We start from the raw sequence: 27,771 nt of genomic DNA, 5'->3' as shown, positions 1-27,771 counted from the left end.
AGATGATAGTTACCTAGTTGTATTTGTGGGACAAGGTGAGCATATAGTCCTACTCAGCTGCCATCTGCCAGAAGCTTCCAAGGTCTGTTTAACCTTATGATAAACTGAAAAGGTTTTTTTTTTCCCCCCAGAATGGCTGTCCCATTTTGCATTCCTAGCAGAAAAATACGAGAGTTAGAATTGCTTTACATTCTCACCAGCCCTTGGCATTGTCAATTAAGAAAAAATTTTCCATTTTAATATATGGGTAGTGAAATGTCATTATAATTTTAATTTGCATTTTCCTAATAACTAATGGTGTTGAGCATCTCGTGCTTATTTGCCATTCATATATTTTCTTTGAAGTGTCTGTTTAAATCTTTTGACCATTTATTTTTCAGTCTTGATATACTTTTTTGGGGGGAATCAGTTTAGATATACTGAAAATTTGCAAAGATAGAATATAGTTCCTATATACCCTTGACCTAGTTTCTCTTACTGTTAACATCTTCTAGAACTATGATTCCTTTGCCCAAACTAAGAGATGAAACTTCATCAACACTGTTAATTAATTTCCAAACTTTATTCAGATTCTCCAGTTTTTCTGTTAATGTCATCCAAAGCTCCCCCCACCCCCCACCCCCGATCCAACTCCAGGATCAAATTCCAGGGTATGGAGAGTTAAAGTTTTATGCCCTCATTTTATAAATCTCCTGGGTATCTTCACCTTCTTGGAGAACTGGTGCCCAGAGCCATCTGACCTCTAATCTTGAGTGTTTTTTGGATCTTCTCCATTATTGACATCTTGGGATATCCCTTTACCTTCGTCTTGGGGAATTCCTTTCACCTCCCTCTTGGGTTGTTTGTCCTATTTTCTGGATCTTATGACTTTCATTTTCATGGCATTCTTTCTCTTGGTTCATTATCTCATTTTGGCAAAACACACATTTTGAAGCTTCTAGGTAAAAGGAAGATGGAAGTTATTTTTGTATAGATTATTCTATTCTTATATAATATTTTTTCAGGGTGTGGTAATTAATTTTATTTTTATTTTTTAAGAACTTTACTTAAACCCAAATTAGTTAACATACAGTGTAATACTGATCTCAGGAATAGAATTTAATGATTCATCACTTACATAGAACACCCAGTGCTTGTCTCAACAGGTGCCCTCCTTAATGCCCATCACCCATTTAGCCCATCCTCCCACCCACCACCCCTCCCTGATCTTGTTCTCTGTATTTAAGAGCCTCTTAGGGTTTTCCTCCCTCTCTGTTTTTATCTTATTTTCCTTCCCTTCCCCTAGGTTCATCTATATTGTTAAATTTCACAGGAGTGAAATCATGCCATGTCTTTCTCTGACTTGTTTCACTAAGCATAACACATTCTAGTTCCATCCATATTGTTGCAAATAGCAAGATTTCATTCTTTTCGATTGCTGAGTAATATGAGCAATATCCCATTATATACATATATTTGTGTATATATATGTATATGTATTTATGTATGTACACACACACACACACCATCTTCTTTATGCATTCATCAGTCGATGGACATTTGGGCTCTTTCCATAGCTTGGCTATTGTTGATAGTGCTGCTATAAACATTGGGGTGCATGTGACCCTTGGAATCAGCATTTTTGTATTCTTTGGATAAATACCTAGTAGTGCAATTTCTGGCTTGTAGGGTAGTTCTATTTTTAATTTTTGGAGGAAACTCCACACTATTCTCCAGAGCGGCTGCACCAGTTTGCATTCCCACCAACTGCACAAAAGGGTTCCCTTTTCTCCACATCCTTGCCAACATCTCGTTTCCTGAGTTGTTAATTTTAACCACTCTGGCCAGTGTGAGGTGGTATCTTAGTGTGGTTTTGATTTGTATTTCCCTGATGGTGAGTGACGTTGAGCATCTTTTCATGTGCCTGTTAGCCATCTGGATGTCTTCCTCGGAAAAGTGTTCATGTCTTTTGCCCTTTTTTTTCACTGAATGATTTGTTTTTCGGGGCGTTGAGTTTGAGAAGTTCTTTATAGATTTTGGATACCAACCCTTGATCTGATAGGTCATTTGCAAATATCTTCTCCCATTCCACAGGCTGCCTTTTAGTTTGGTCATTTCCTTTGCTGTGCAGAAGCTTTTTGTCTTGATGAGGTGGTCGTGAATTTTACATCCCAACTTGCCTAGGGTAGAGTACCCAGTTAGTTAATCAAACCCAGTTAGTTAATCAAACACTGATGTAGGTATTGCTGAAAAATATTTTGTGGATGTGGTTGTAGGTCCGTAATTAGTTGACTTTTTTTAAACAGTAATTTATATTGATAGGTTTTTATTTAAATTCAAGTTAGTTAACCTAGTGTAATATTGGTTTCAGGAGTAGAATTTAGTGATTCATCACTTACATTCAACACCCAGTGCTCATCACAACAAAGTGCCCTCCTTAATGCCCATCCCCCATTTAGCCCATTCCCAGCCCACCTCCCCACCAGCGACTGTCAGTTTGTTCTCTATCATTAAGAGTCTTTTACAGCTTGCCTCCCTTTCTTCCCCCCACTCCCCCTATGTTCATCTGTTTTGTTTCTTAAAATCCAAATGAATGAAATCCCATGGTATTTGTCTTTATCTGACTGATGTATTTTGCTTAGCATACTACCATAATTAGTTGACTTTAAGTAAAGAAAATTACCCTTGCTAAATGGATGGGCCTCATCCAATCAAGAGATGGCCTTTGAGGAAAAAGTGATGTTTTCTAGAAAAGAAGAAAGGATTCCTCACAACTATTCTATCAACACCTTCATATCCGGCCTGCTAACCTACCATTTGAATTTCACAGTGGCCTTTTCTCGCAATCATGTGAGCCAATTTCTTAAATCTATTAGCTATGTCTATGTCGCTCCTATTTGTCGAGAGAAACCTAAGTAACATACAGGGTATAGGATTATAGATTAGAAATAAATTCCTCTCAGAAGTTTGAAGGCTCCATTAGTTTCTAGCTTTCAGTGATGCTGTTGATAACTTTGATTCAATTCTGACCCTTGAGCTTTATACAAAATTAATTTTAGTCTCTGAAGGTCTAGAGAGTCTCATGATCATCCCTGGTGGCTGGAAATTGCATGGTCAGGTTCATTTTTGTCCGTCTTTATGGGCATTCATTCCCTTTCAATCTGGGAAGTCATGTTTTTGAGTTTGAAGAAATTTTCTTAAATTATTTGTTTGAAGCCTTCTTTACCTCCATGGTCTATGTTTTCTCTTTGTAGAATTAACATTGGATATATGATCTGGTGGAATAGTCTGTAAAATTTTGAAATTCTTTTTCCTCTTTTAAAAAATTGTTTGGATGTTTCCTCAGTCTTAACTTCCAATCACTTTTTTTTTTTGTTTATTTGTAAGCTCTATGCCCAATGGGGCTTGAATTTAGGACCCTGAGATCAAGAGTCACATAGTCTACAACTGAACAAGGCAGGCACCCCAATCATTCTCTTAATTTCTACTTTCCACTCTTATGCTTTGACTTTCCAAGAGCTCCTTGATGTTTTGTGAATGTTCATTTTTGTAATAGCATCGTGATCTTGTTTAATGGATGCCATATAATTTGTTACCTATAAAGATGTAATGGTAATTCTTGTTTGTCTCGAAGTTTTGTTGTTGTTTTTTTTTTTTTTTTTTTAAGATTTTATTTTCAAGTAATCTCTACACTCACCGTGGGGCCCAAAGTCACAACCCCAAGATTAAGAGTTGCACGTTTGACTGACTGAGCCGGCCAGGCTCCTCCAAATTTGCTTCATATACTCCGTTTCTCTCGGTCCTCAGTTTTCTGTGGGTATGTTTGTTCTGTTTTAGAGAATTTCCTCAGATGTTTCTTGATCCTTAGCTGCCTGCTCATGAAGAGTGGGGACTAAATGCCACGAGCACTGGTGGCAGGGGAAGGCTTGGTAGCTGAAACTCATTGTACGGTGCCCTGGCTAAGTCAACCGCTGGGAGATCGCCAGTGTTATGATCTGTAAACTCTCTCCTTTGGTAAAGTAATATCGTGGTGGTCCAAATGCCAAGAGTGGGGAGAGTAAAAGAATGTACTGTCGTCATGCCTGAGAGTCGGGCATAATCTCAGGCTGTCCTAGGCAAATTAGAGGATGATCATCTCCTTCCTGATAGGAATATTCCTCACGGAAAATTCTTCCATATCCAGTACAGGTGTTAGAAGTCACAATTGTCTGCGTCTAGCAGCTGTGTGAAGGAAGACGTCTAGGAGTTCTTGTCATCCATCTTCCAACGTTCATGCTTGTTTATAGTCTTAAATCGGAGGCAGCCTACATTCCAATCGGCAACTGTGTAGAAAACCGTGGAATTCATACAATGGAATGCTACTCGGTAGTGAAAAAGAATGAGCCTCTGCTACATAAAAGGAAATGAATTTTAAATAGTGTTGAACAGGGACACCAAAAAGCCTGATAGAAAGTACATGCCATATGATCCCATTTATGTGAAATACAAGAACTGGCAAAACGAATCCAGGATGATACAAGTCGTAAGAAGTGAATTTCGGGACACCAATGGAGAGGCATTGATGGCACCAGGGGAGGGCACACGGAAGAGTCTGTAGGCCAGATATGGGTAGATTTACAAATTGGGGTGAGGGGAGAGAGTGGCATTTCAGCTAGGTAAACCTCTACCTGAGGTGGGGGAATTCATTAGGACAGGAATATTAGGGAAAGAGGGAAAGGGTCCTCAGCTGTTGGCTTCATGAGAATTCTATGTTGAAATCCCAACCCAGGATAGATGCCCAGCACCAACTCTGCAGGTAAAATTACTACTCACACTGAGGAACCATGGCTTCAGGTTATAGTTACAAAAGTGAATACCATGTTTGCCTTTAAGAATCTGTTGGCTTGAACTTTTGAAGTGTTTTACACTGAGCATCTTAATCATCAGGAATGGCTTTCTGTAGCCTTTGTCATTCTGCTTTCCAATGATGTGTTTCTCCATCGTAAGCCTCTGCGGCTGGGGAAACCCATGAGATGGTGTAGATGCAATAATAGCTTAAAATACTCACCGTACCTCTTTGCCGAGTCAATTCCTTGGTGAGAAGTAGACTTCCCATTCCTCTGGCATCAGTCCTGTCAGTGTCGTTTACTTGGGCCAGTGCCATGTCACAAGGTGACATTCAAGAGAATGTAAGCTACATCTAAGCAGAAGCTTTATGAGCTCCTCTTGCCTGCTTCCACTGTCACTTTTTTGTCTTCTGCCATACAAATGCCATGTTCTAGAAGGGGGCTGCTCTGGTTCCCCTATCCAGAGATTTTGGGATTATTTGTTACCTCAGTATAAGATAGTGCACCCTAATCCACCAGGATGTTTGAGAAATTCTCTTGAACAAGTTGAACAGAATCTACTGTATCTTCTCTCAGGATCCAGAGAATGTTCTCTGCTTTGATCATGAGAGATAAAGGATCCCTGAATGTCTAAAAATGGAGAAATATCTAGGTTATGTGTTTTTTTAAATTTTGTTTAATGTTTATTCATCTTTCCGAGAGAGAGAGAGACCGGGAGGAAGGAATGGAGACACAGAATCTGAAGCAAGGCTCTAGGCTCTGAGCTGTCAGCACAGAGCCTGATGAGGGGCTTGAACTCATAAACCGTGAGATCATGACCTGAGCCAAAGTCAGACGCTTAACTGACAGAGCCCCCCAGGCACCCTAGGTTATCTGTTTTTAACTAATAAAAGAAATGTAAAGACCATAAACCATCAGAATTAATGTCCCACCACAATTGAGAACAAAATATTTTATTTCTCTCAATAAAACTATAGTTTACAATAGTATTTACTAAATAAATTATATAATTTCTCTTTTACAAGCAATAAACTAAATCACAAATATTTCAAAGACAACGTATGTACACGACATAAGGCCTTTTATAAATAGCTTTGCTCTTCTCATTTCACTAGTAAACAGTGAAAAAATCTTTATAGAAGCTAGTTTCCTATAAAGTATATGCAGACCTATTACACCGATCTTGATATGAAACCAATTTAAACTTTTAATGACATGGGCTATGATTATCATTTTGCAAAAAAGAGCAGACTTTATACTTTATTTACCATTTTGCATGGATGGATGTTTTTAAAAATAAGCAGATTACATATGTTGCTCATGTATAACCACTGGATGCATGCAAAATGAAATAATGCAAGTGTCAATAGGAAAATAGCACTTCCAAGTCCAAAATGGTGATTGGCAATGGCCTAGAAAGCAGCTTGAATATAGTTCATGAAGTTCTTCGCAGTTCAGCAAGCAACAGCAAAGGATAGAATAGTGTGATGGTTTTCACATCACATCTGCTGATCAGCCTATGGACCAAGGTTCCCCCCACACTTTGCAAACTCCTATATCCACTTGATTGTTTCTTGTGTGCCAGGAGGGTCAGTCGAGTTCCTCTGGGTAATTCCGGAGTGGAGAAACTTCTCTTCCACAACTGTGGAATGGTCACCATTTTCACTTACTGGGGAGGTTAAAAAAAAAAAAAAAAAGCAGCTGTAAACCTAAGTTTTAGCCTTGATTTATAACTGTTCCTCACGAAAGGGAACACAAGGTCATTATTAGGCCTAAGCCTTGTGCCTGGGAAATGTGCGGGTAGAAGTCAGGGTGCATTAGGCTCGGGGTCCTTCTGTGATGATTATCATAGCATTCACTTCTCTGGTGGACCTGTGGCCTCTGATGACACCGAGTGTATCGAGTTCCTGTGACAGCACAGCACTGTGCTAAGACTCAGAAGGAAACAACGCTGGCTAAGGTGCACCCCTGACCTCTAAGGGCACAGGGTTTGGGGCATGTGCTGTTACAGCAGGCCTGAAGCCAATCAGAACAACTTGAACCTGGTCTTGACTCATGAGTGCCGTGTTCGTTTTCAAACACTGTCCTCGTGACGAGGGAGTAAAATTATATCCAGCAAATATTTAACTTAAAATGGTAACCATTTAAGGTCAGAGACTGCCGGTTCAGTCTATGACCGTTAAACCAAGATCTACCTGGGGAAGGCAGTACCAGGTTCAGTTTTTAGAGGCAGACGTAGCTGGTTAAACCTACTGGTTTCCTAAGTACTACAGCTACAGGATGTTATGCAAAGAAATTTCTTTTAAAAATTTTTTATTTTGGGAAAGAGCACGAGCGGGAGAGAGAGGATCATAAGCAGGTTCTACACCACCAGTGCAGACCCCGATGCGGGGCTCGAACTCAGGAACGGTGAGGCCAGGACCTGAGTCGAAATCAAGAGTTGGACCCCTAACCTACAGAACCCCCTAGGCAACCCTACTTAACCTTCTTTATACCTTGTTTTAGCTGTAAAATGGGAGTCATAAATCCTACCTTACAGGGTAGTTTAAGGGATAAACTTTTTGGGGGGAAATACAGTGCATGTATGTATGTGACTGTGGGTACACACACACACAAGCTACATACACAGATTAAAGAGGGATTTTAGTGTCAGCCGCGTGCTTGTGTCATCAAAATAGTTGAGAAGGTCGGAGGTGTTGGAATGTGTGGTCCAACACCTTCATTTGGAGGCTGAAAAAGCAAACGCATTTGAAATGATTTTGAAAATTAAGAGGCTATGTCAAAGATTCTGTTTAAAAAGGAATATTTTATCATGTAATTTAAGCCTATTGGGATTTGTAATTTTTAATAGTTTCCATTTTGTTTCCTATTAATCTAAGTTAGGAAGATTTGCCTGCCTAAATGTATAACCTGCTCTAATTAATACTTAAATCATCTTCCAAAAATAGCCCAGGGGTCATGAGCCACAGCAGTGGGCAGAGGGGAAGCTGCCCACGTTCTCAGGACAGATGTCTGTAAAGTGGACTTTATTCAGACTCAGTCTGATCCCTTAGTGTGGTGCGTATCAATGAGGGACATAAAAAAAATCCATGTAAAATGATACGTTCCTACTGATCAGCTTTATCAGTCTTGCTTTGTTTTTTTCTTTCTAACACTTTAATTCATTCTTGCGGGACAGAGAGACACAGAGTGTGAGCAGGGGAGGGGCAGAGAGAGAGGGAGACACAGGATCTGAAGCAGGCTCCAGGCTCTGAGCTGTCAGCACACAGCCTGACCTGGGGCTCGAACCCACAGACTGTGAGATCATGACCTGAGCCAAAGTTGGATGCTTAACTGACTGGGCCACCCAGGCGCCCCTATCAGTCTTGCTTTCTTAAAAAACAAAAGACTGAAGGAGGTGACAGTTCTGTTCTTCTTGTTCTCTAGATCACAGTTGGAAGTCTGTGTCTGGTTTCTAATGATAAACTTGGAGAAAGCCATGACCCAGTTGGACACATGGCCGAGATGACCCAACACGGAAGGGCTTCAAACCCAAGACCCCATGAAAATGGTTACAAACCTGGGCATTTTGGTCTAGTAGAGACCTAGAGATGCCCAGTAGAGACCTGGGCATGAAAGCTGTCTTCCAACTACTGAAGGCCACGGGGAAGGAAGAGTTGGGTACTCATTTAGTCCTAAGATACATGTCCTCAATAATAGGGGCACAGATGGCCTGGATCCTCGGGGTGGGGGTTAGAATATCAGAATGTGTGGAGTAGAGTAGCAAAAGCTTAACCCTTCTCAATCTCTTCCCATTGGACACCCTGATCAGTATGTCCCAGTCCAGGGACAAGAGTGTAATTTCCCATCTGTTGAGACCAATGAGTGAGACTAAATGGCTCTGAGACCACAACCATGGCAGACTCATGGAAACCAGTTTAGCTTTGACTTGGAAGTGTATTCTGACCACAGTAAAGAAAGGAGTGATCACCGAAGGAGGGGTGGTTGCTGTCACTGAGGCCTGAGGCTGGCCAGCCTCTCGGCAGGTGAGGCAGGAGACCCAGCATCCAGAACGCACTTGACATGGGCTGGCCAGCTGGGGGGACTTGGGCAGTCATGGTGGGCTGTGTCAACACATCCCATTGTTGTGTTCAAACCAAAAGATTGTATTAAGTATGGTTAACAAATTTATTGTCAATAGTTCCCGTATATAAATCACTATTTGAAAAAAAGTAGTATTTGGGTGTCTCTCAAATTGGGTTACATTGATAATTTAGTAAAAAACCAAAGGCTTTATAATGAAATACACTCTCTAGGGGCACCTGGGTGGCTCAGTCGGTTAAGGGTCCAACTTTGGCTTAGGTTGTGATCTCACGGTTCGTGGGTTCAAGCCCTGCATTGGGCTCTGTGCTGACAGCTCAGAGCCTGGAGCCTGCTTAGGATGCTGTGTTTCCCTCTCTCTGCCCCTCCCTGTTGTCTCTCTCTCAAATATCAACACTAAAAATTATAATGAAATATACTGTCCTTACTATTAAAAATAATGAAAAATCCTTAATATTCACCTGTTTTTATTAAAGTGAGGGTGTTGTATAAGTTTCTTTTAAACTTGTATTAACACCTACTGTCACCTCTAGGGTACAAGAATGTCCACGTGCGGTAAGAACTGCCAACTCTCTATGTCCTAACGTAATCCTGGGACGACATGATTGGTTACATGAAAGTGTCTGTTTTGTGCTTAGAACTATAATAAAACAAGGTGGTCAGACAGGTCTTTAAATCTGTGTGGAATCTGACAGCATAGTGTCTTTTCGCTCGGCCACAGTGCGAAGTCTGCAGAAAGCAATTTTCGTATCCTCTTATTTAGGAGGGGATGTGCTATAATTTTCCTTCAAATTAGACCCCTCAAGTCCTTACTGGTCACTGGAAAGAAACACCAGCTGATGATCCTAGAAGGAGACTAAGCCTTTGAGTTGATTTTCCACAATGGGGCGCACAGGCTGGTACCTCCAGCTGCACCCCCACCCCCCCCCCATCGAAGATGGGATTTTCACCGTATTGCCCCAAAGACAAGCAACTTTTGGGGTGCCCTGAGATGCAACCACCCCTGGCCTTGAGGCTTTAGAAACAGAAATGGGAACTGGTGTTTTGGCAAGAGAACCCGGCCAGATCTCAGAAAAGGGATGACAGACAGACAACGTCGTCTGAGCCGTCACCCACTGAACTGTTGTGTGTGCGCAGCGATGGCAAGGTTTCTTCCTACGCGTGTGGTACTTGGAGAATACGTAATATTTGAAATTCTGAGACCTGAAGGTACAGGTGTGATAATGGCCGATGGGAAAAGTAAAAGAGTATTTAGGTACAGACAGCCCCCGACTTAGGATGGTCTGACTTAGGATTTTTTTCGACTTGATGATAGTGCGAAAGCCGTAGACATTTGGTGGGAGTCCAGCTTTGAATTCTGATCTTGGATCTTTCCCGGGGCTAGCAACGTGTGGTATGATCCTCTCGTAGGATGCTGGGCAGTGGCAGCCAGCCACGTGCTCGTGGTACCCATACAACCTTCCTGTTCTTTCAGTGCAGTTTTTGATAAATTACACCTTCTTATAAAATAAGCTTGGTGCTAGATGATTTAGCTCAACTTTAGGCAAATGTAAGTATCCTGGGCACTTTAAGGCAGGCCAGGCTAAGCCACGATGTTCAGGAACTGGGGTGTCTTACGTGTACTTTGTATTTGTGATACTGTCACCTTTTTGTTGGACCTAAACCCATCGTTAAGCCAAGATCTGAACTCCTGTGGCCTGATCCTAGCGTTATTTATGCCACGTACGTGTTTACGTCTGAGAGTGTGTGACAGAAATGCATCTTTATTTCTGCTGAAGCTCAAGTGCTTACTTCAGTGACTGAAACCACACAATAATGCACACTTGTGGTCAAAGACCGCAAAGCTTTTTCGTATTTAAAAAGATTTAAAGCACAGACACAGAAATCAAAGAGCAAGTCATAAGCAGTCTGTTTGCTAACGAGAAGCCCTTTCCAAGTGTGGATTGCAGTAGGGGGAACCAGATATCCCAGGGGGGACCCTGAAAGTGGGGCACTTTGGGTGGGCTTCCCAATGGGGAGAGCTGAAGTTCACTTTTCAGAACCATGTGCAGGGGGCATCAGAGATGAGACATGCCTTTCATTTCTGAGGCCTCCTTTCAAGGCTTATTTCCAAGCCTTCCTTCCCCCCCCCCCCATCAACTTTCTGCCTAAGAAACTCACACCCTCAACCTAATGTTTACTTTTTTGGAATAATTTTTTTATCGAAGCGTAGTTGACGTACAATGTTAGATTAGTTTCAGATCTAGAACGTGGTGATTCGACTAGTCTGTATGTTCTGCTCTGCTCACCGCATGGGTAGCTACCGTCTGCCTCCACAATACCACTGACCAGATTCTCTGCTATATCTTTTATTCCTGTGATTTAACCATTCTTCAACTGGAAGCCTGGATCTGCCACTCCCTTTCGCTTGCTTTGCCCATTCCCTGCCGTCCTCCCCTCTGGCAACCATCATTTTGTTCTCTATATTTTTGAATCTGTTTCTGCTTTTTGTCTTGTGTTGTTTTTTTGATTCTACATACAAGTGAAATCAGGTGGTATTTGTCTGACTTTACTTAGCATAATGCCCTTTCGGTCCATTCACATTGTGGCTCATGTCAAGATCTCATGATTTTTCTATGGCTGAGGAATATACACTGCCATCTTTGGGTTGCTTCTATATCTTGGCTATTATAAATCTGCAATAAATACAGGAGCATGGTGATCTTTTAGAATTAGTGTTTTCATTTTCCCTGGGTAAATACCCAGTAGTGCGATTATCATAAGGTATTTCTATTGTCAACTTTCTGAGAAACCTTCGTAGTGTTTTCCACAGTGGCTTCCCCAATTTACATTCCCACCAGTAGCGTACGAGGGGTCCTTCTTCTCCACGTCCTACCAACACTTAATTCTTGGCTTTTTGATTCTAGCCATTTTGGCCAGTGTAAAGTGATATTTTGCTGTGGTTTTGATTTGTATTTCCCTGGTGATGAGTGATGCTGGACATCTTTTCTGTGTCTGTGGGCATCTGTAGGTCTTCTCTGGAAAAATGTCTATTCAGATCCTCTTCGCAATTTTTTTTTTGATCGTCTTCCCATTTTTAAATGAAGTGTGTGTGTGTGTGTGTGTGTGTGTGTGTGTGTTGAGTTGTATAAGTTCTTTATGTATTTTGGAGATCAACCCCTAATGGGATATATCAATTACAAATGTAGGTTGCATTTTCATTTTGTTGATGGTTTGATTTGCTGTGCAGAAGCTTTTTATTTTGGTGTAGTCCCAGTAGTTTATTTGGGCTTCTGTTTCCCTTGCCTGAGGAGACTTACCTAGAAAAAGGTTTCTACAGCAGATGTCAAAGAAATTACTAACTTTGTTTCCTTTTAGGGATTTAATGGTTTTAGGTCTCATATTTTGGTCTTCAATCCATTTTAAGTTACTTTTTGTGTATGGTGTGATAGTGGTCCAATTTCATTCTTCTGCTGTAGCTATCCAGTTTCCCCAGCACCACTGATCAAAGAGACGGTCTTTTCTTAATTGTACATTCTTGCCTCCTTTGTCATAGGTTAACTGACCTTTAAATGCATAGATTTACTTCCGAGCTCTCTATTTGGTTCCATTGATCTGTGTGTCTATTTTTAGGATAGTCCTACACTGTCTTCACTCCTGTAGCTTTGCACCATATTTTAAAATCTAGGATTGTGCTATCTCCAATTTTTTCTTCCTTAAGACTACTTTGGGTATTGGGGGTCTTTTGTGCTTCCTTAGAAATTGTAGTATTACTTGTCCTAGTTCTGTGAAAAATGCTGTTGATGTTCTGACTGCGCTGAACTTGTAGACTGAGTTGGGTAGAATGAACATGTTAACAATATTAATTCTTGCAATCCATGAGCATGGACTATATTTCCATTTGTTTGTGTCCTCTTCAATTTCTCTTACCAGTGTTCTATAGTTTGCAGAGTACAGGTGTTTTACTTCCTTGGTTAAAGTTATTCCTAGGTATTTGATTCTGTTGAAGTTGTAAAGGGAGTTATTTTCTTTGTGCTTCTTTGTTACTAGGGTACAGAAACTCAACTTTGCCGTGTATTGGTTTTGAGTCCTGCAACTCTACTGACAGCACTTACTCTAATAGGTTTTTGGTGGCATCTTAGGGTTTTCTATGCATAGCATCATGTCACCTGCAAACAGTGACAGTTTCACTACTTACCCATTTGGATGCCTTTTCTTTCTTGTCTAATTTGTTCTGGCTACAACCTCCACTACCATGTTGAATAAAAGTGGTGAGAGTAGACTTGTCTATTCCTAATGTTACAGGAAAAGCTCTTGTTCACTGTTGAGTAGGATGTCACGCTTGGGTTTCTCCTACATGGGCTTTAATTGGTTGAGGTATGATCTCTCTAACACGAATTTTTCATCTAGAACGGATGTTGAATTTTGTGAAACGTTTTTCCTGCATCTAGTGAGATAATCGTATGATTTTTCTCCCTTGTTAATGTGATGTATCCTGTTGACTGATTTACAAATATTGAACCATCCTTGCATCCCAGGAATAAGTCCCATTTGATTGTGGTGAATGATCCTTTAACGCATTGCTGAATGAGGTTTGCTAATATTTTGCTAAGATTTTTGCATCTATGTTAGTCGAATATTGGCCTTTAGTTTTCCTTTTTATTTTTATTTTTGTAGTATCTTTGGTTTTGGTATCAGGGTAATGCTGGCCTTGTAGAATGTATTTCGAAGCTTTTCTTCCTCTTCTATTTTTTGATCTAGTTTGAGGAGAATAAGTATTAAGGCTTCTTTAAATGTTTGGTAGAATTTGCCTGTGAAGCCATCTGGTCTTGGACTTTTCTTGGGGAGTTTTCTGATTACCAGCAATGAAACTGAGTCAGTCATCAGCCTGTTCAGATTTCCTACTTCTTCCTGATTCAGTTTTGCAAGATTGTTTATAGAAATTTGTCTATTTTTTCTAGGTTGTGCAATTTGTTGGCATTTAATTTTTCATAGTACTCTTAGAATCTTTAGTGTTTCTGTAGTGTTGGTGGTTCTCTTCTGTTTCTGATTTTGAGTCTTTTTTTTTTTTTTCTTGCAAAGTCTGGGTAAATGTTTATCATTTCTGTTTATCTTTTCAAAGAACCAGCTCTTGGTTTCATCTTTTCTTTTGTGTTTTTAGTCTTTTTCATTTATTCTTGCTTTGATACTATCTCCTTCTTTCTACTAACCTTAGCCTTGGTTTGTTCTTTTTCTAGTTCCTTTCAATGTAAGGTCAGATTTCTTTTCTTAAGTTTATTTATTTCAATAGAGCACATGAGCCAGCAGAGGAGGGGCAGAGAGAGAGAGAGAATCCTAAGCAGGCTCTGTGTTGTCAGCATGGAGCCTGATTGGGGGGGGGGGGCTTGATCTCACGAATGTGAGTTCAAGACCTCAGCTGAAATCAAGAGTTGGAACACTTAATCATCTGAGCCACCCAGGTGCCCCCAGATTTTTTTTCTTGAGATATTTTTTTCTTGAGAAAAGTATGTATTAGTATTAATGTTCCTCTCGTAAAAGCTATAGCTGTGTCCCCAAGACTTTGGACTGTTGGTTTTAGTTTCATTTGTCTCTATGTATTTTGATTTCCTCTTTGATTTCTTTGACCCATTGGCTGTTGAGTATCATGGTGTTGAGCCTCCATGGATTTTGTGTTTTTTCCCATTCTTTTTAAATTTACTGAGACTTGCTTTGTGGCCTAACATGTGATCTATCCTTGAGAATGTTCCATGTGCACTTGAAAAAAATGTGTATTCAGATGCTTTTGGGTGGAATGTTCTGTATTTATTTATTTGTCTCCCTCCCTTTATTTAAAATTTTTTACTTTTTAAAATTTACATCCAAATTAGTTATTATATAGTGAAGCAATGATTTCAGTAGATTCCTTAATGCCCCTTACCCATTTAGTCCATCCCCCCCTCCAGCAACCCTCAGTTTGTTCTCCATATTTATGAGTCTCTGTTTTGTCCCCCTCCCTGTTTTTATATTATTTTTGTTTCCCTTCCCTTATGTTCATCTGTTTTGTCTCTTAAAGTCCTCATATGAATGAAGTCATATGATTTGTGTCTTTCTCTGACTAATTTTACTTAGCATAATACCCTCCAGTTCCATCCACGTAGTTGCAGATGGCAAGATTTCATTCTTTTTGATTGCCAAGTAATACTCCATTCTATATCTATGCCAAATTTTCTTTATTCATTCTGTATATATTTAGATCCATCCGGTCTAATGTGTTGTTGAAAGACACTGTTTCCATACTGATTTTCTACCTGATAATCTACCCATTGATGTAAGTGGGGTGTTCAAGTCGCCTACTATTACTGTATTACTGCAGATTTCTCCCTTTATGTTTAATAGTGGCTTTATTTACTCAGCATTCCACTGTTGGGTGCATAGATATTTGCAACTGTTACATTATTTTGTGGAATTGATTGCTTTATCACCCTGGTAATGCCCTTCTTTGTCTCTTATTATAGTCTTTCTTTTAAAGTCTATTTTAAGTATTGATATACTGGCTTTTCCCCATCCCTCCACTGGTCTATATATGCCTTGAGGTCAAGACTCAACTTGAAGTTGAGTTTCTTGTAGGCAGCAGGTAGACTGTCTTGATTATTTATTCATGCTTCCATCGTATCTTTTTTAATTAAATGTAAATGGTCTAAATGCTCCAAAGTAACTTGTGATAGGCATGTCCTTACTGTCATTTTGTAAAGTCATTAAACCTACATTTAGAAAATGTAACACCTAGAATGGGGTGGCCAGGCAGAGCTTCCCAAGCTGGCCAATATGACCAGCACTAAATGGTCCATGAAGTCTCCACATTCCATGAACCCTTGGGGTGATGCTCTTTCTTAACTACATCTACCTTGGGGGATAGCCCAAGGGCCCCACATAAGTAGGCTCTTTCCCTGTATGGTTTCCAAATACAGCTTCATTTTGGTTTCAAATTGAAATTTTTGCCCACCATATAGACAACGAAAGCACTCATTTGGTTTTTTTCTCTCCAGGCTAACATAGGCAATAATCCTGTATTCCCTTTCTCTGCACCAAGCCCCCATTTTCTTCAGCAATTTCTGAATTCTCTTTACCACATTCCTGCTTTGTTTCCTTTCTATTTTCTATTCTTCTTCTGGCTAATGTTGCTTCTGTTGCCCTGAGAGCACAACTAGTCCTGCCTCACCGTAGCCAAAGCTCCCCGGCATGCCCACACACATGCGCATAAAGGCTTTACAATGCCTCACCCTAACCTCATCCCAGGGGCTCTGGACTCCCCTCCAGCTCTGGGTTCACTAGATTGATTTCTCAGCACTCCCTGAATTTCAAACACAAAACAGTCACTGTTGGACTCTGGGAAGCTTTGAATCTTTTTCTTCCTTTCCTTAGCTAAGGCTCTATTTACATTTTATTGTATTCCTGTCTACCTCATGTTGGGGGTTACTTCACAAGACACAATCTCTTGAAGATAGATTGGAGGGGGGCTTTCTCTTTGTCCAACAGCTGCAGAGATAGAAAAGCGCACCACATTCTTGGAGCGGGGTGGTGGTGGGGGAGATGACTCTTCAGGCTAGTGCTACAGAAGCGAGGACACCGGGCGTGACTAGGTTAAGCGACACGACTATGGCATCTCATAGATGGAAGGAACCTTAGAGACGTTATGGTCCAAACTGCCTACCTGGACACTTAAAGAAAAAAAAAAATTAGGCTTGGGATCAGAGGTGAAAATACTTGGCTCCAAGAACCAAGGACTGTAGTAGGCCTCTCACCAAGAACCTGTGAGGCCGAATGTGAAATGTTCTTGAAGGGCATGTCCAACTGGGATGAAAACTACCATGTTGTGCCCAGTCTGGCAGAATGTCTGTTGAAATCCAAGATGCGGGCAGCACAGGGCATGCCCGGCCTCTTGCCAACCAATAAATGCCCTATCAGAATTCCACGCCGACCAGCAGAGAGACTGCAGGCATACTCTGGGGTGGCTGGGGCCATTTCTTAAGACAACAATGAAGTTGGTGGCATCAGCTGACTCTTCCTTTCCTGAACCGTCTCTCTGGAGGACGGTGATGCTGTCTGACAGCATTGTCCCCACAGCCGAACGTCTTTCAAAATTGTAGTCAGTCTTCCCCGCCACTGCTTTATCAACTAAGTGTGCCTAATAGTTTAAATTCTTGGCTATCATTTCAACAATCTGCACAGCACCTTCTCCAGGGACAGATTCCATCTCAAGAAATCATTTCCTTTGCTGATCTACAAGAAATGGTGCCTCACGTGTTCAGGTTTTCTCAGGAGATTGCAGCCATTCAATCCCATCTTCAGGCACTAGCCCTCTTGAGATTCCCACCCATCCACAGTTACTGACTCCGCCGAAACCGGGACTCCCTCAAGGTCCTCCCTCAGGACTGGAATAAACTTCTTCCAAACTTGAATTTAGGCAGATATTCTAGGCCTCTTCCCATGAATCACATATGTTCTTGATGGCATCTAGTAAATCTTGCCAGAACATTTTCAATTTACTCTGCCCAGATCCATCACAGGAATCATTATCTAGGGCAGCTATGGCCTTATGAAATGTATTTTTTGAGACTTGAAACTCAAAATGACTCCTTGCTCCATTGGCTGCAGAATGGATGTTTTGTCAGCAGGCAAGGAAACCGCAATCTGATTGTGCATCTCCCTCAGAGCTGCTGGGTGATCCGGTGCATTGTCAGCAGTAATATTTTGAAAGGAATACTGTGTTCGGAGCACTAGGTCTCCACAGTGGGCTTGAAATGCTCGGTAAACCATGCTGTAAACAGATATACTGCCATCTAGGCTTTGCTCCATTTAGAGAGCACAGGAAGAGTAGAATCAGCACAATTCTTAAGGGCCCTGGGATTTTCAGAATGGTACCTGAGTGCCGGTTTAAACTTAGAGGCTCATGGGACTTTAACAAGAGGGCCAGGCTGTCCTTTGAAGCTTTCAAGCCAGGCATTGACTTCTCTTTTCCAACTACAGCAGTCCTAGATGATATCTTCTTCTAAGACTGTTGTATCTACATTGAAAAACTGTTGTTTAGTGTAGCCCCCTTCGTTAATATCTCAGCTCCATCTTCTGGAGAGCTCGCTGCAGCTTCTACATCAGAACTTGCTGCCTCACCTTGCCCTTGTATGTTGTGGAGGCGCCTTCCTTAAACCTCATGAACCAACGCCTGCCAGCTTCAGACTTCTCTTCTGCAGCTTTCCCACCTGTCCCAGCCTTCATAGAGCTGAAGAAAGCTAGGGTCTTGCTCTGGGTTAGGCTTTGGCCTAAGGGAATGTTGGGGGTGATGTGGTCCTCTATCCAGACCACTAGAACTTTGTCCATATCAGCAATATGGCTGTTCCCTTTTTTTAAAAACAATTTTTAAAAAGTTTATTTTTGAGACAGAGAGAGCGAGCCTGAGTGGGGGAGGGGCAGAGAAAGCTGGAGACACAGAATCCAAAGCAGACTCCAGGCTGTGAGCTGTCAGCACAGAGCCCGGGGTGGGGCTCGAACTCCCGAATCCCGAGATCATGATGTGAGTCGAAGGCGGATGCTTGACTGAGCCACCCAGGGGCACCAGCTGTTTCACTTTCTTATCACTTAGGTGTGCATCGGAATAGCACTTAAAATTTCCTTCAGGAGCTTGTCCTCTTGGCTGTTTGGTGCAAGAGGCCGAGCTTTTGGGCCATCTCAGTTTCCAAAATGGCTTCCTTGCTAAGCTTAACCATTTCTAGCTTTTGACGTAAAGTGAGAGACATGGGGTTCTTCCTTTCAGTTGGACACTTAGGCCAGTTAATAACCCTATAGTGGCCTCTAACTTCAGTATCATTGTGTCTCGGGGACTAGGAAGGCCCCAGGAGAGGGGGAGAGAGGGGGACGGCTGATTGGTGAAGCAGAACACACACAACGTTAAGTTCGCTGAGGTGGGTGTGGTTAGTGGCTCCCTAAAACTATTAGAGATCATAAAAACAAATGCAATGACAAAGTTTGATTGCAAACCAAGTTTGCAAATACTGCAAAGATGACCAGAACGTGACACACAGACACAAAGCGAGTAAATGGTGTTGGAAAAATGGGATTCTTCAATGCAGAGTTGTCAAAAACCTCGAATTTGTAAAACCTATAATAAGAGGTGTGTCTATACTGGTGAGATGAGAACACTCGAGGAAAAATCGGGCACGCACTGTGGATGTCTCAGGGGAATGAATTTAAGATGACGGCCCCTCTTTTTTTAAACTGTTATCGCCACTGTACTGTTTTAACACAGTTCCCTGCTGATTAATTTGTTTCCCAAAAACCCGAGAGAAGCCTGAGGGCATCAGTGATGCATACAGGCTGGCAGTTCTATGTTGGACTTCCCAGCACTTGAGTGACTTCTGCTAACTGTAAATCCAAAATTGTTATCACCTAGTAGATCCTATAGCCCTGGGGCCTGAACCCAATTCACTCAGAGCCCTGCTCATGCTGCAGTTGGAAAACGTTGGGTGTAGGAAGATAATCTTGGTTTTATTTGAAAAGGAGCAGTGCTTTGGGATGAGACTACTGAATTCTCTTCCACCTAGGTAGGGAAGGAGAGCACAGAGGCCAGAGGCCCCTGGCCTCCATGCAGAGGGCAGGAACCAGAAGCTGTTCCCCCATCAAGCCTTTGTGCCTCCACATTTCTATTGCTACCCTTTATCTTTATAAAAAGACAACAGAAGCAATTATGGGTTGAACAGCATCTCTCCAAAATTCCTATGTGGAAGTCCTAACAGCCAGAACCACAGAATGTGGCTCTATATAGAGCTCAAGATCTTAAAAGAAGGTCACTAGGGGGAGCCCTAGTGACCTAATATGATGGATGTCTTTACCAAAAGGGGAAGCTTGGACACTGAGACTGACACACACACACACAGAGGGAAGCCCACGTGAAGGCACGGAGAAGACAGCCATCTAGAAGCCAAGGTGAGGGGCCTGGAACAGATCCTTGCCCCACGGCCCTCAGAAGGAAACAACCCCCCTCCCCACCCCCACCCTCCTCTCTTGAGTTCTGGCCTCCAGAACTGGGAGATGATAAATTTCCTTGTTGGTAGTACTTTGTTACAGCAGCCCTCTAATCCAGTATGGTAACCATTCCTGGGATTTAGAAAGTTTTCTTTTTTAAGTGAAAAATCTGTAAGATACTCAAGGCCATCCCTTACTGGGGGTTACTTCGAGAAGTACAGCCACCTAGGAGTTGAGAGGCTGCAAGGGGTGGCTTGTCAAAGATTCAAAGTGAAGAAAAGGATCTTCCGACCTTGTATTTGTCGATCCTGTTAAAGTTGCTGCTGAAAACAGTATAAAGAGCATTTTCTATGCTGAATCCCCAAACCGCTGCGGGGCCTTTCCAAGAGGCTTCGGAAGAATTGGCCTTGACAGCTGAGGAGGTCAAGCTCGGACCCCGGGGAAGATGAGCCCCTCCTGTGGTGCACCTGTTCCTCACACGGACTGCAGAGCAACCTGAAAGGTGGCAGGTGCGGGGCCCGTCCGAGGCAGCTGCCTTTGTCAGCTGGAGGACGTGGCCCTGCTGGTCGTGCACGCACGGCACGGAGGGTCTGCGAGAAAGTCCACAGTGTGGACAGAGCCCAGTGAACGGCAGGCACACTTGCTCTTAGGATTCAAGGACTTGTGTCACTCCTTGCGCCCCGTGGTCACAGGTGCCTTTCCACCACTAGGTGGCAGCAGGGCTTGCTGCAAGAGGAAAACAGTCCCTGGCTGGGTTCCTGGGAGTGTGGTAGGAGTCCCCTGGGGGTCACCTTAGCTTTGCTTTCTGGTCCACAAGAAGGGGACCCAGAGACAAGGCTCCATGAAGACATCGGCAGAGATTAGTGCTGCACAGCAACGAATGCCAAGGACCCCCTCGGGGCCACCGGAAGCTGGAGGAAGGGAGGAAACATCCCCTCCTAGAGCTTTCCCATGGAGCATAACCCTGCTGACACCTTGATCTTGGACTTCTGGCCTCCACAACTGTGAGATGATACATTTCTGTTGCAGCCCCCCAGATACGGGTACTGGGTTTTAGGGCAGCCCTAGGAAGCTAACACTGGTAGAGACAAACCAAAGCAAGCCGAGCCCTCAGAGCCCCACTCCTCAGTCCTCCTCATACCGTTCGCCACACTCAGGGACTCCTTATTTATTTTTTATTCAGTGCATAATGCATACACCTTCTCCGCCCTACCAAATGTGCCGCCTTCCTCCTCAGATCCCATAAGAGCGAAATGGTAGGAATGAGGACAGCCCTGTTCACTCGGTCCATGGATAGGTTGTAATTTGCTTTCTTTAAACCCATCTGTTCCTAGTGTGGGTTCATTTGGAGTTTGTTCCTGCAGGCTCCATGCCTGGCGGCTTCCAAGGTCACACCATTGGAGACTGTTCCCTTTGCCCAAGAGTGGGAAAGGCTCGGGAGAGTAGCAAACATTGGCTCCTCCTGACACAGCGGAACATGGAAACTGAAATCCCAGAGAGCAGCGTTAGGGAGAGTGGGGAAGTGGAGAGAAGCCAGCGCCAGGAGGCAAAGATGGAAAAATGATGGGGTGACTCTCGGGGTGCCCCGGATGCAGGTGCCTCAGGCAGAGCTAACCTCAAGGCAGAAATCAAGCAGGCCCGTGAGGCCAGGAGGCACTACAAAGCTAGGACCCAACAGAAAGGAAAACAAAACAAAACAAATCTCTGCTACCCTCCCTGCAGCCTGTCATTCAATTGCTAATTATGGGTGTAATTTAACTGAAAAGCCAGAATGCCTGGGTGACTACCAATGCCCTTAGCTAATCCTTAAACAGTAGTTTAACAGTTTTTTTTTTTTATATATATAAAAACCACAATCCTATGGGAGTCCTCCTATCCTAGACCAAGGGGTTGCCTCGTTAATTTGAAAACTGTCCATATGGGAATCGCTCACAGTTGCCATACGTCTAGGAGCTGGGAATCCATTTGTCTGTTCTTCTGCACGTCTTACAAGAATTATTTGGTTAATGACGTAAGGGGGCCAAGCATTTCTGGGAATAAACAAAGGGAGCTACTTTGCTCTTGCTGAAATCTCTCCATTTCTTCCCAATGTGGTCATATGGCAGAAGGAAACTGCATTCTGGTTAAATGCCTTACAAGCCAAGGGCACTGCCTTCCTCCTCATCCTCCTTCTCTGCTCTCACTAAAATCTACCAAGATCCCAAACAGCCTCTTTGGCAGATGGGGATTCTAGCTCTCTGCTGAGAAGCAATAGAATTGCCCCGTTTCAAATAAACACCCTTGCGGCAGCCAGTCTGGCTCAAATGGGAGTGATTAAAGGGACCTGATACTTTGCATACAAGTCTTTAAGCTCAATGCCAGTGAAGCGAAATCCACAAATGCTGTTTCTCTTGCCAGAAAGTTCCAGTGGATTTTCTAAGACCCCCGTGACCTAATTTAAAGTGTTTTTCTTCTTTTTTTTTGGTCAGGCTTTTCTGATACATAATGCTACGATAAGCTGTTAATTCAATCATTTTCACTTCTCTGCCACTCTTCGTCCTGTGATCAAAGAGTATTATTAGCCACCCTAAAGACACATTAAATAATCAAGCTGTCCAACAGCTGCACATCAGAGCATTAATCTCCAATCCAGGCAAGGCTAAGAAATGGCTTAACTGTTTCTTCTCCTTTGCCCACAGCTATTTTTACACCTCAAACAGCCATCTTGCAGACACACCTCTCTGGATGAAAGCACATATTATTGAGAGGATGTTAATAGGGAAGGTGTGAAAAAGAAAAGGGTAGAACCTGGAGACTAAAGAGAAGAAAGTCATTGTTTAGTGGCATCTTTCAAACTTCTGTGTTCTTAAAGCAATCCCATGATCCCCCACGGACCCATCCCTGCTCAGCTAGTCAGACCCGTAACATTTTTCAGCAGCGTTTGGTTGGTTGTTCCCCTTCTCCTTAAATTGCATTCTACATCAAGCAAAGAAGCTGCCTTAGGACGTGGAATAACCGCTACGGGGACAGCGTCAGTGCCTTAGCATATTTGAGACTATTCAAAAAGTGGAATCTAGTTCTATTATGAAGACGGCATGATTGCCCATTTTCAATCAACAGAGCCTGTTCATCGCTGTTGTATTCTTTTAAATACCCTCATCTGTGCCATCAACTCAAAATTCAATGGCAGACGCATCTTTGGTCACTGCATAAAACCCTCCTGAAAAACAACTCCCTTGACTTGAATATTGCAAATGAAGCAGAGAGCCTGGAACTCTCTGGAGGGAAGGCGAATGGTCTTTTTCAAAGGAACGCAGGTTAGTGGAAACACGGAACCTGAACCCAATGCTTTAGTAAGGGTGATGGGACAATTAGCTGCCTTTCCAGGTAAACTATGCTTTCAATTTCATGTCAGATCACAGCGGAAAGCAGGATAGCTGGCTGAACTGACAAGTGTATAACGTGGGTGGACCCTTAAAAGGAATTTCATAGGTTACCCGGTGTGCATACATGATGTGGTTTTAAATCCTATCTATTTTTAAAGGGTTCTACACAGTATTATATATTAATAGACAAATAATAGCACCAGGGGATTAGGTTGTATCTATCTGTAGAGAAACACTGTATCCTAAAGGAGGAGAAGCATAAGAGAAACCTGCCTATCTCTGGTTAAACGCTGAAAACAATGTCACCACCAAAGCCTCCAAATGCCCTTCAAGTAAGGATGCCTTTGATTAAGAGGATTCTAATGAGGTCCAGAGGAAGACGAAAAAAGGTCTTCTCTTCTCCTGTTTATCTTTTCCATTCACTCTTTCAGAGTGTGGAGGCAAACTGCAAAGGGTGGCCCAGGAGCTGTATCCTTTTGGAACTGAAAGGGCATGCGAAATAAAAAATAAAAACCTCCAGCGTGAAAACACAACCTGGAATTACAAATCAATGGTGCAGCACTTTCTAGATGCATTGCCAAAAAATTTAAGTTTAAATACTGTGAAGGTTCAGGGTAGAGAAGGTGATGAGACAGCAACATTTGGAGAAACCACTGCTGTGACTCTGGCAAAACCTCCTTTACCACAACTCCATGTAATTTGGAGGAAGTCACGGCAGGCCAGAGCTGGTGAGTTAATGATCCATTTTATAGATGAAAAAACTGAGGCCCTAAAAGAGTGGTCAATTCAAAGTCCACGATTGGTGAGAGGCAGAGATAGGCACAGAACCCAGGTGCCTATTTCTGGGTCATTCCTTTATGTCCCATGTGGTTCTGCAGCAGGGGAAGGGGCTAACTGAAAGGATTAGGACAGTGGGTGGGAGACCATTTCTGGGGATCCATCACATCTTTGTAAATAATAATCAGAGGTCACCTGCCTTTTCCTTCCCATGCCCTCTGGTGGGCACACAGGGTCGTATGAAGACGTGCCCGATCACAACAGACTAAGGCGGAAACAACACGAGAATCCAGCCTCTTCTATTAAACCAGAAGTTAGGGATTTTAAAGATGTAAAATACTGCTGCTCTTCTCATTTGTTTCTGTTCTGGAAAATCATTATTTTGATCGAAATTTACTTAAGTGAACACCAACGGTGAGACTGAAGGAAGTGAGGGGCTTTGGGGTAGACTCCCCCCAGTGGGGTCCTTGAATCCCAGTGCTTAATCAGTTACTCTTTGGTTGCATAACTTGGGGCAAACTGATGATCTTTCTGTACAACGGAGCTCCATTTGCTTCGTGGGTTGTGGGGATTAAGTGGCTTAAGACCAAGTATTTAGGACATTGCCAGGCTTGTAGGAAACACTGAAAAATGTTAAAGGGCTTATGGTTAGTAGCTACAAAATAGGATTAGGCTAGAGCAGCTTTTCTCCAAGCTTGGTGAGAATTTCTACTGCCTCGGCTGCCTGAGTCCTCTCACTTCCTGTGCTGCTGAACCACAAGGAACCCTGTGCGGGGTAGGCTGGGCAGATGACCACAGCCACCAGGTAACTATCACCACTGTCTCTTTCAGTTCTAAACTTCCAGATCCCTTGAGTTCTAAGTGCTGCTCAAGTGTTTTCAATACAACCAACCATTAATATCGTGGCTTTTCCCTGTGGCTTCTTGAGGCAAGCATTATCCTTGAGTGAAATGCTGTGCTTGTCAGTGTCCAAGAAAGGCACAGAAGCAGCAGAGTAAAATCAGACACTGATAAAAGTACATAAGCAGGTTCCTTATAAATGAAACTGTTAATACCAGGGAGGAACAGCTGAAATGACTAAGGAGACAAGCTTTCTACCAAAGGAATAAGGGTAACAGATAAGGGACTGGCATTAGCAGGGCCATTTAACCACCTTGTGATCTTACATTGCACACAGCAGTATCCCGTGCCCCCAGTTGGTGCAAATCTGGTTTTTAAAAGAAACACACAAGGAGCACAAACTCTTAGCGCAGGAAGATGAGATTTCACTTCCTCTTTCATTGTAGACTTCCCAACTTCTACTTCTGGATAAAACCAAACTTGCCCTGGGACCAAAAAATTACTATAAACTTTTTTTTTTCCTATTTAATTCCCTATCTTCTTGGTGGTAGAGAGGAACCAGCTCTTCGGTAAGGATTTTACAATACATCATAGCTTATTTTAAAAAGTGGGGGCAGTGTGGGAGGAGTGTGCCCAGTGGAAAAAAATTCTATTAGTGCCACAATCAGGATATTCAGAGGTCCTTTCCCAATGGTTGTTGTGGGGAGAGGGCTTCTAGTTTATGTAAGAGGTCAAGGAAAGCTTATCTGAGAGGGAGATGTTTGAGCTGAGACTGAAGGAAGCAAGGGAGCAAGCATGGAACAACAAATTATGTCCAGACAGTAATAGCAAATGCAAAGGTCCTGAGGCAGAGACATGCTTGGTTACGGGAGGAACACCAGGGCCAGTGTGGTTGGAATGGTGTCAGCAAGAAAGATAGAGGCAGGGAAAGGAGGTCAGAGAGGCAGGGTGGATCGGACCATGCAGGGCCTTGAGGACTGTGGATCTTACTCTGGGAGGGGAGGGAAGACACTGGAGGCCTCTGGGATAATGAGTAGCATTCTCGGTGACTGATGTCCTCCAGAGTATACTTGAGGGGAACACAGGGCTAGGCTGGGGCATAGGGACAAGTGTGAAATGGTGGTGTGGGGGTGTTCCTATGCTGGTTCCCAACATGGAGCTTGCACACACATGCGTGGAAAACCTGAAATCAACACTTAGCCTGTTTCATGGGATTTTTGTGCAGGTGTACAAGGACGTGGGGAATGCGTGTGGGAGGTACTTCGTAGGGTAAATGCCCCTTCTCCTCTTTTACACTTGAGTCCATCATGTATCTTTCCAGCCCTCATCTAATAACTCAGTTAAGCCACTGCAGACAACTTGGCAGGCACTAAAGGGTGTTCACACACGGGATCACTCCTCATCCCGTAAGCAGCCTCGAGAGGCGGGCGTTATTTCCCTCCTTTGGCAAATAAGGACACACAGAGAGGTTCCTGTCCGGATCACGCAGCTGGTTGGTGACAACTGAGGGAGAGAGCCAAGATTCTTGAGTGCTGACTTTCCCCCACAACCCTGTTCTGTGCCTCTTAAGCTACCAATTTACCAAGGCAGTGATCCAGAATTCGAGAAGATTTACACACAAGAGGATACACATTTGAGTAAAGAAGGCCTGACTTTGTTGAGAATAACATGGAGAAGCCACACCCTGCCTCATGAGCAGGGGACTTGTTCTCTGGTTACATACGCCGATTTTGCGTCTCACCCTACCTACTCTTTTGTGTGATGTTCTAGGCGAACTGTGGGAGAACATGGCTGTGGAAAGACACGCCATTTACAGAAGTGACAGGGTGCCACTGTTTGTTTAAAACCCAAGCATGCCTGGGGGCGCCTGGGTGGCGCAGTCGGTTAAGCGTCCGACTTCAGCTCAGGTCACGATCTCGCGGTCCGTGAGTTCGAGCCCCGCGTCGGGCTCTGGGCTGATGGCTCGGAGCCTGGAGCCTGCTTCCGATTCTGTGTCTCCCTCTCTCTCTGCCCCTCCCCTGTTCATGCTCTGTCTCTCTCTGTCCCAAAAATAAATAAAAAACGTTGAAAAAAAATTAAAAAAAAAAAAAAACCCAAGCATGCCTGTTCTTGTGTCGGCTGAGGCCTGGGTCCGTCTGTCAACCAGAAGGGAAGGGAAAGAAATGAAAATTACTTACTAAATAGACATCAAGCACAGAGGCATTATCATCCTGCATTTCCAGAGCATTGGACTCCGAAGTCAAGTAGATGGTCCCCTCTTCCAAGGTAAATGTTGAACTGGAAGGTAACCCTTTACTGGAAAAACAAAGAAGAATGATGAGCACGTGGCCTCAGGAGCAAAATCCACGGATACTTGCAAAGTTGTGGCTAAAGAAACAGAGTTTGGGAAAGGCTTTCGGGATAAAAAAAAAAAAAAAATGATTTTGAGAGTTCAAAGGAAATAAGGTCCTGCCCGGAGATAGGCTCACTTGAGTTTAAGGAATTCGGTGGTGCCAGCAGATTTTTCTGTCTACTTTCCTCCAAGATACTTTAAATTTCTGAGAAGTGATTTGTGGGTCCCCAGCCTCGGGAGGGTGGAGAGCTATAATCCAGAGGCACACGGCTCAGCTCTGACTTTGAGAAATTGGTTCCCACTGCCTACATTTTCCACTTGGAGTATTCATGCTCTGGTAGTTGATAAAGATAACCTTGTGCACCATCCGTAGTAATGATTTCTCTCTGCTGTTCTCTTTTCCTTTTAGGTGGGGAAGGTCCAGTTGTAACCATGGTTCTCAAACTTAAGTGGGCATCAGAATCCCCTGGAGGGTTGGTTAGAACCCAGTTTCCTAGGACCTATACCCCCAGATTTGATGAAGTTGATCTGACACAGAGCCCATCAGTTTGCATTTTTTAAATTAAGTTTATTTATTTGAGACAGAGACCGTGCGTGC

The 27,771-nt window shown here is 43.0% G+C and overlaps 1 protein-coding gene across 3 annotated transcripts in view; it reads right to left on the bottom strand.

The window, feature by feature from the left end:
- Positions 1–653: 653 nt before the first annotated feature.
- Positions 654–27,771, bottom strand: part of PIP5K1B (phosphatidylinositol-4-phosphate 5-kinase type 1 beta) — a 315,659-nt gene continuing 288,541 nt past the window's right edge. Inside the window, exons 13-14 of one of the 3 annotated variants that reach the window (XM_049633266.1) lie at positions 27,019–27,136; positions 654–937 (exon numbers count right to left, since the gene is read on the bottom strand). In XM_049633266.1, coding sequence (XP_049489223.1) covers positions 902–937; positions 27,019–27,136 — 154 coding nt within the window. In that variant the 3' untranslated portion in view covers positions 654–901. Of the gene's footprint in view, positions 938–3,613; positions 6,475–24,371; positions 24,625–27,018; positions 27,137–27,771 lie in introns of those variants that run through there. The other 2 variants (XM_049633286.1, XM_049633341.1) reach the window with 2 other exon arrangements.

The sequence above is a fragment of the Panthera uncia genome, chromosome D4 (assembly GCF_023721935.1).
Source record: "Panthera uncia isolate 11264 chromosome D4, Puncia_PCG_1.0, whole genome shotgun sequence".
Taxonomy (NCBI): Eukaryota; Metazoa; Chordata; class Mammalia; order Carnivora; family Felidae; genus Panthera; species Panthera uncia.
This window is presented reverse-complemented; position numbering and strand designations above follow the sequence as displayed.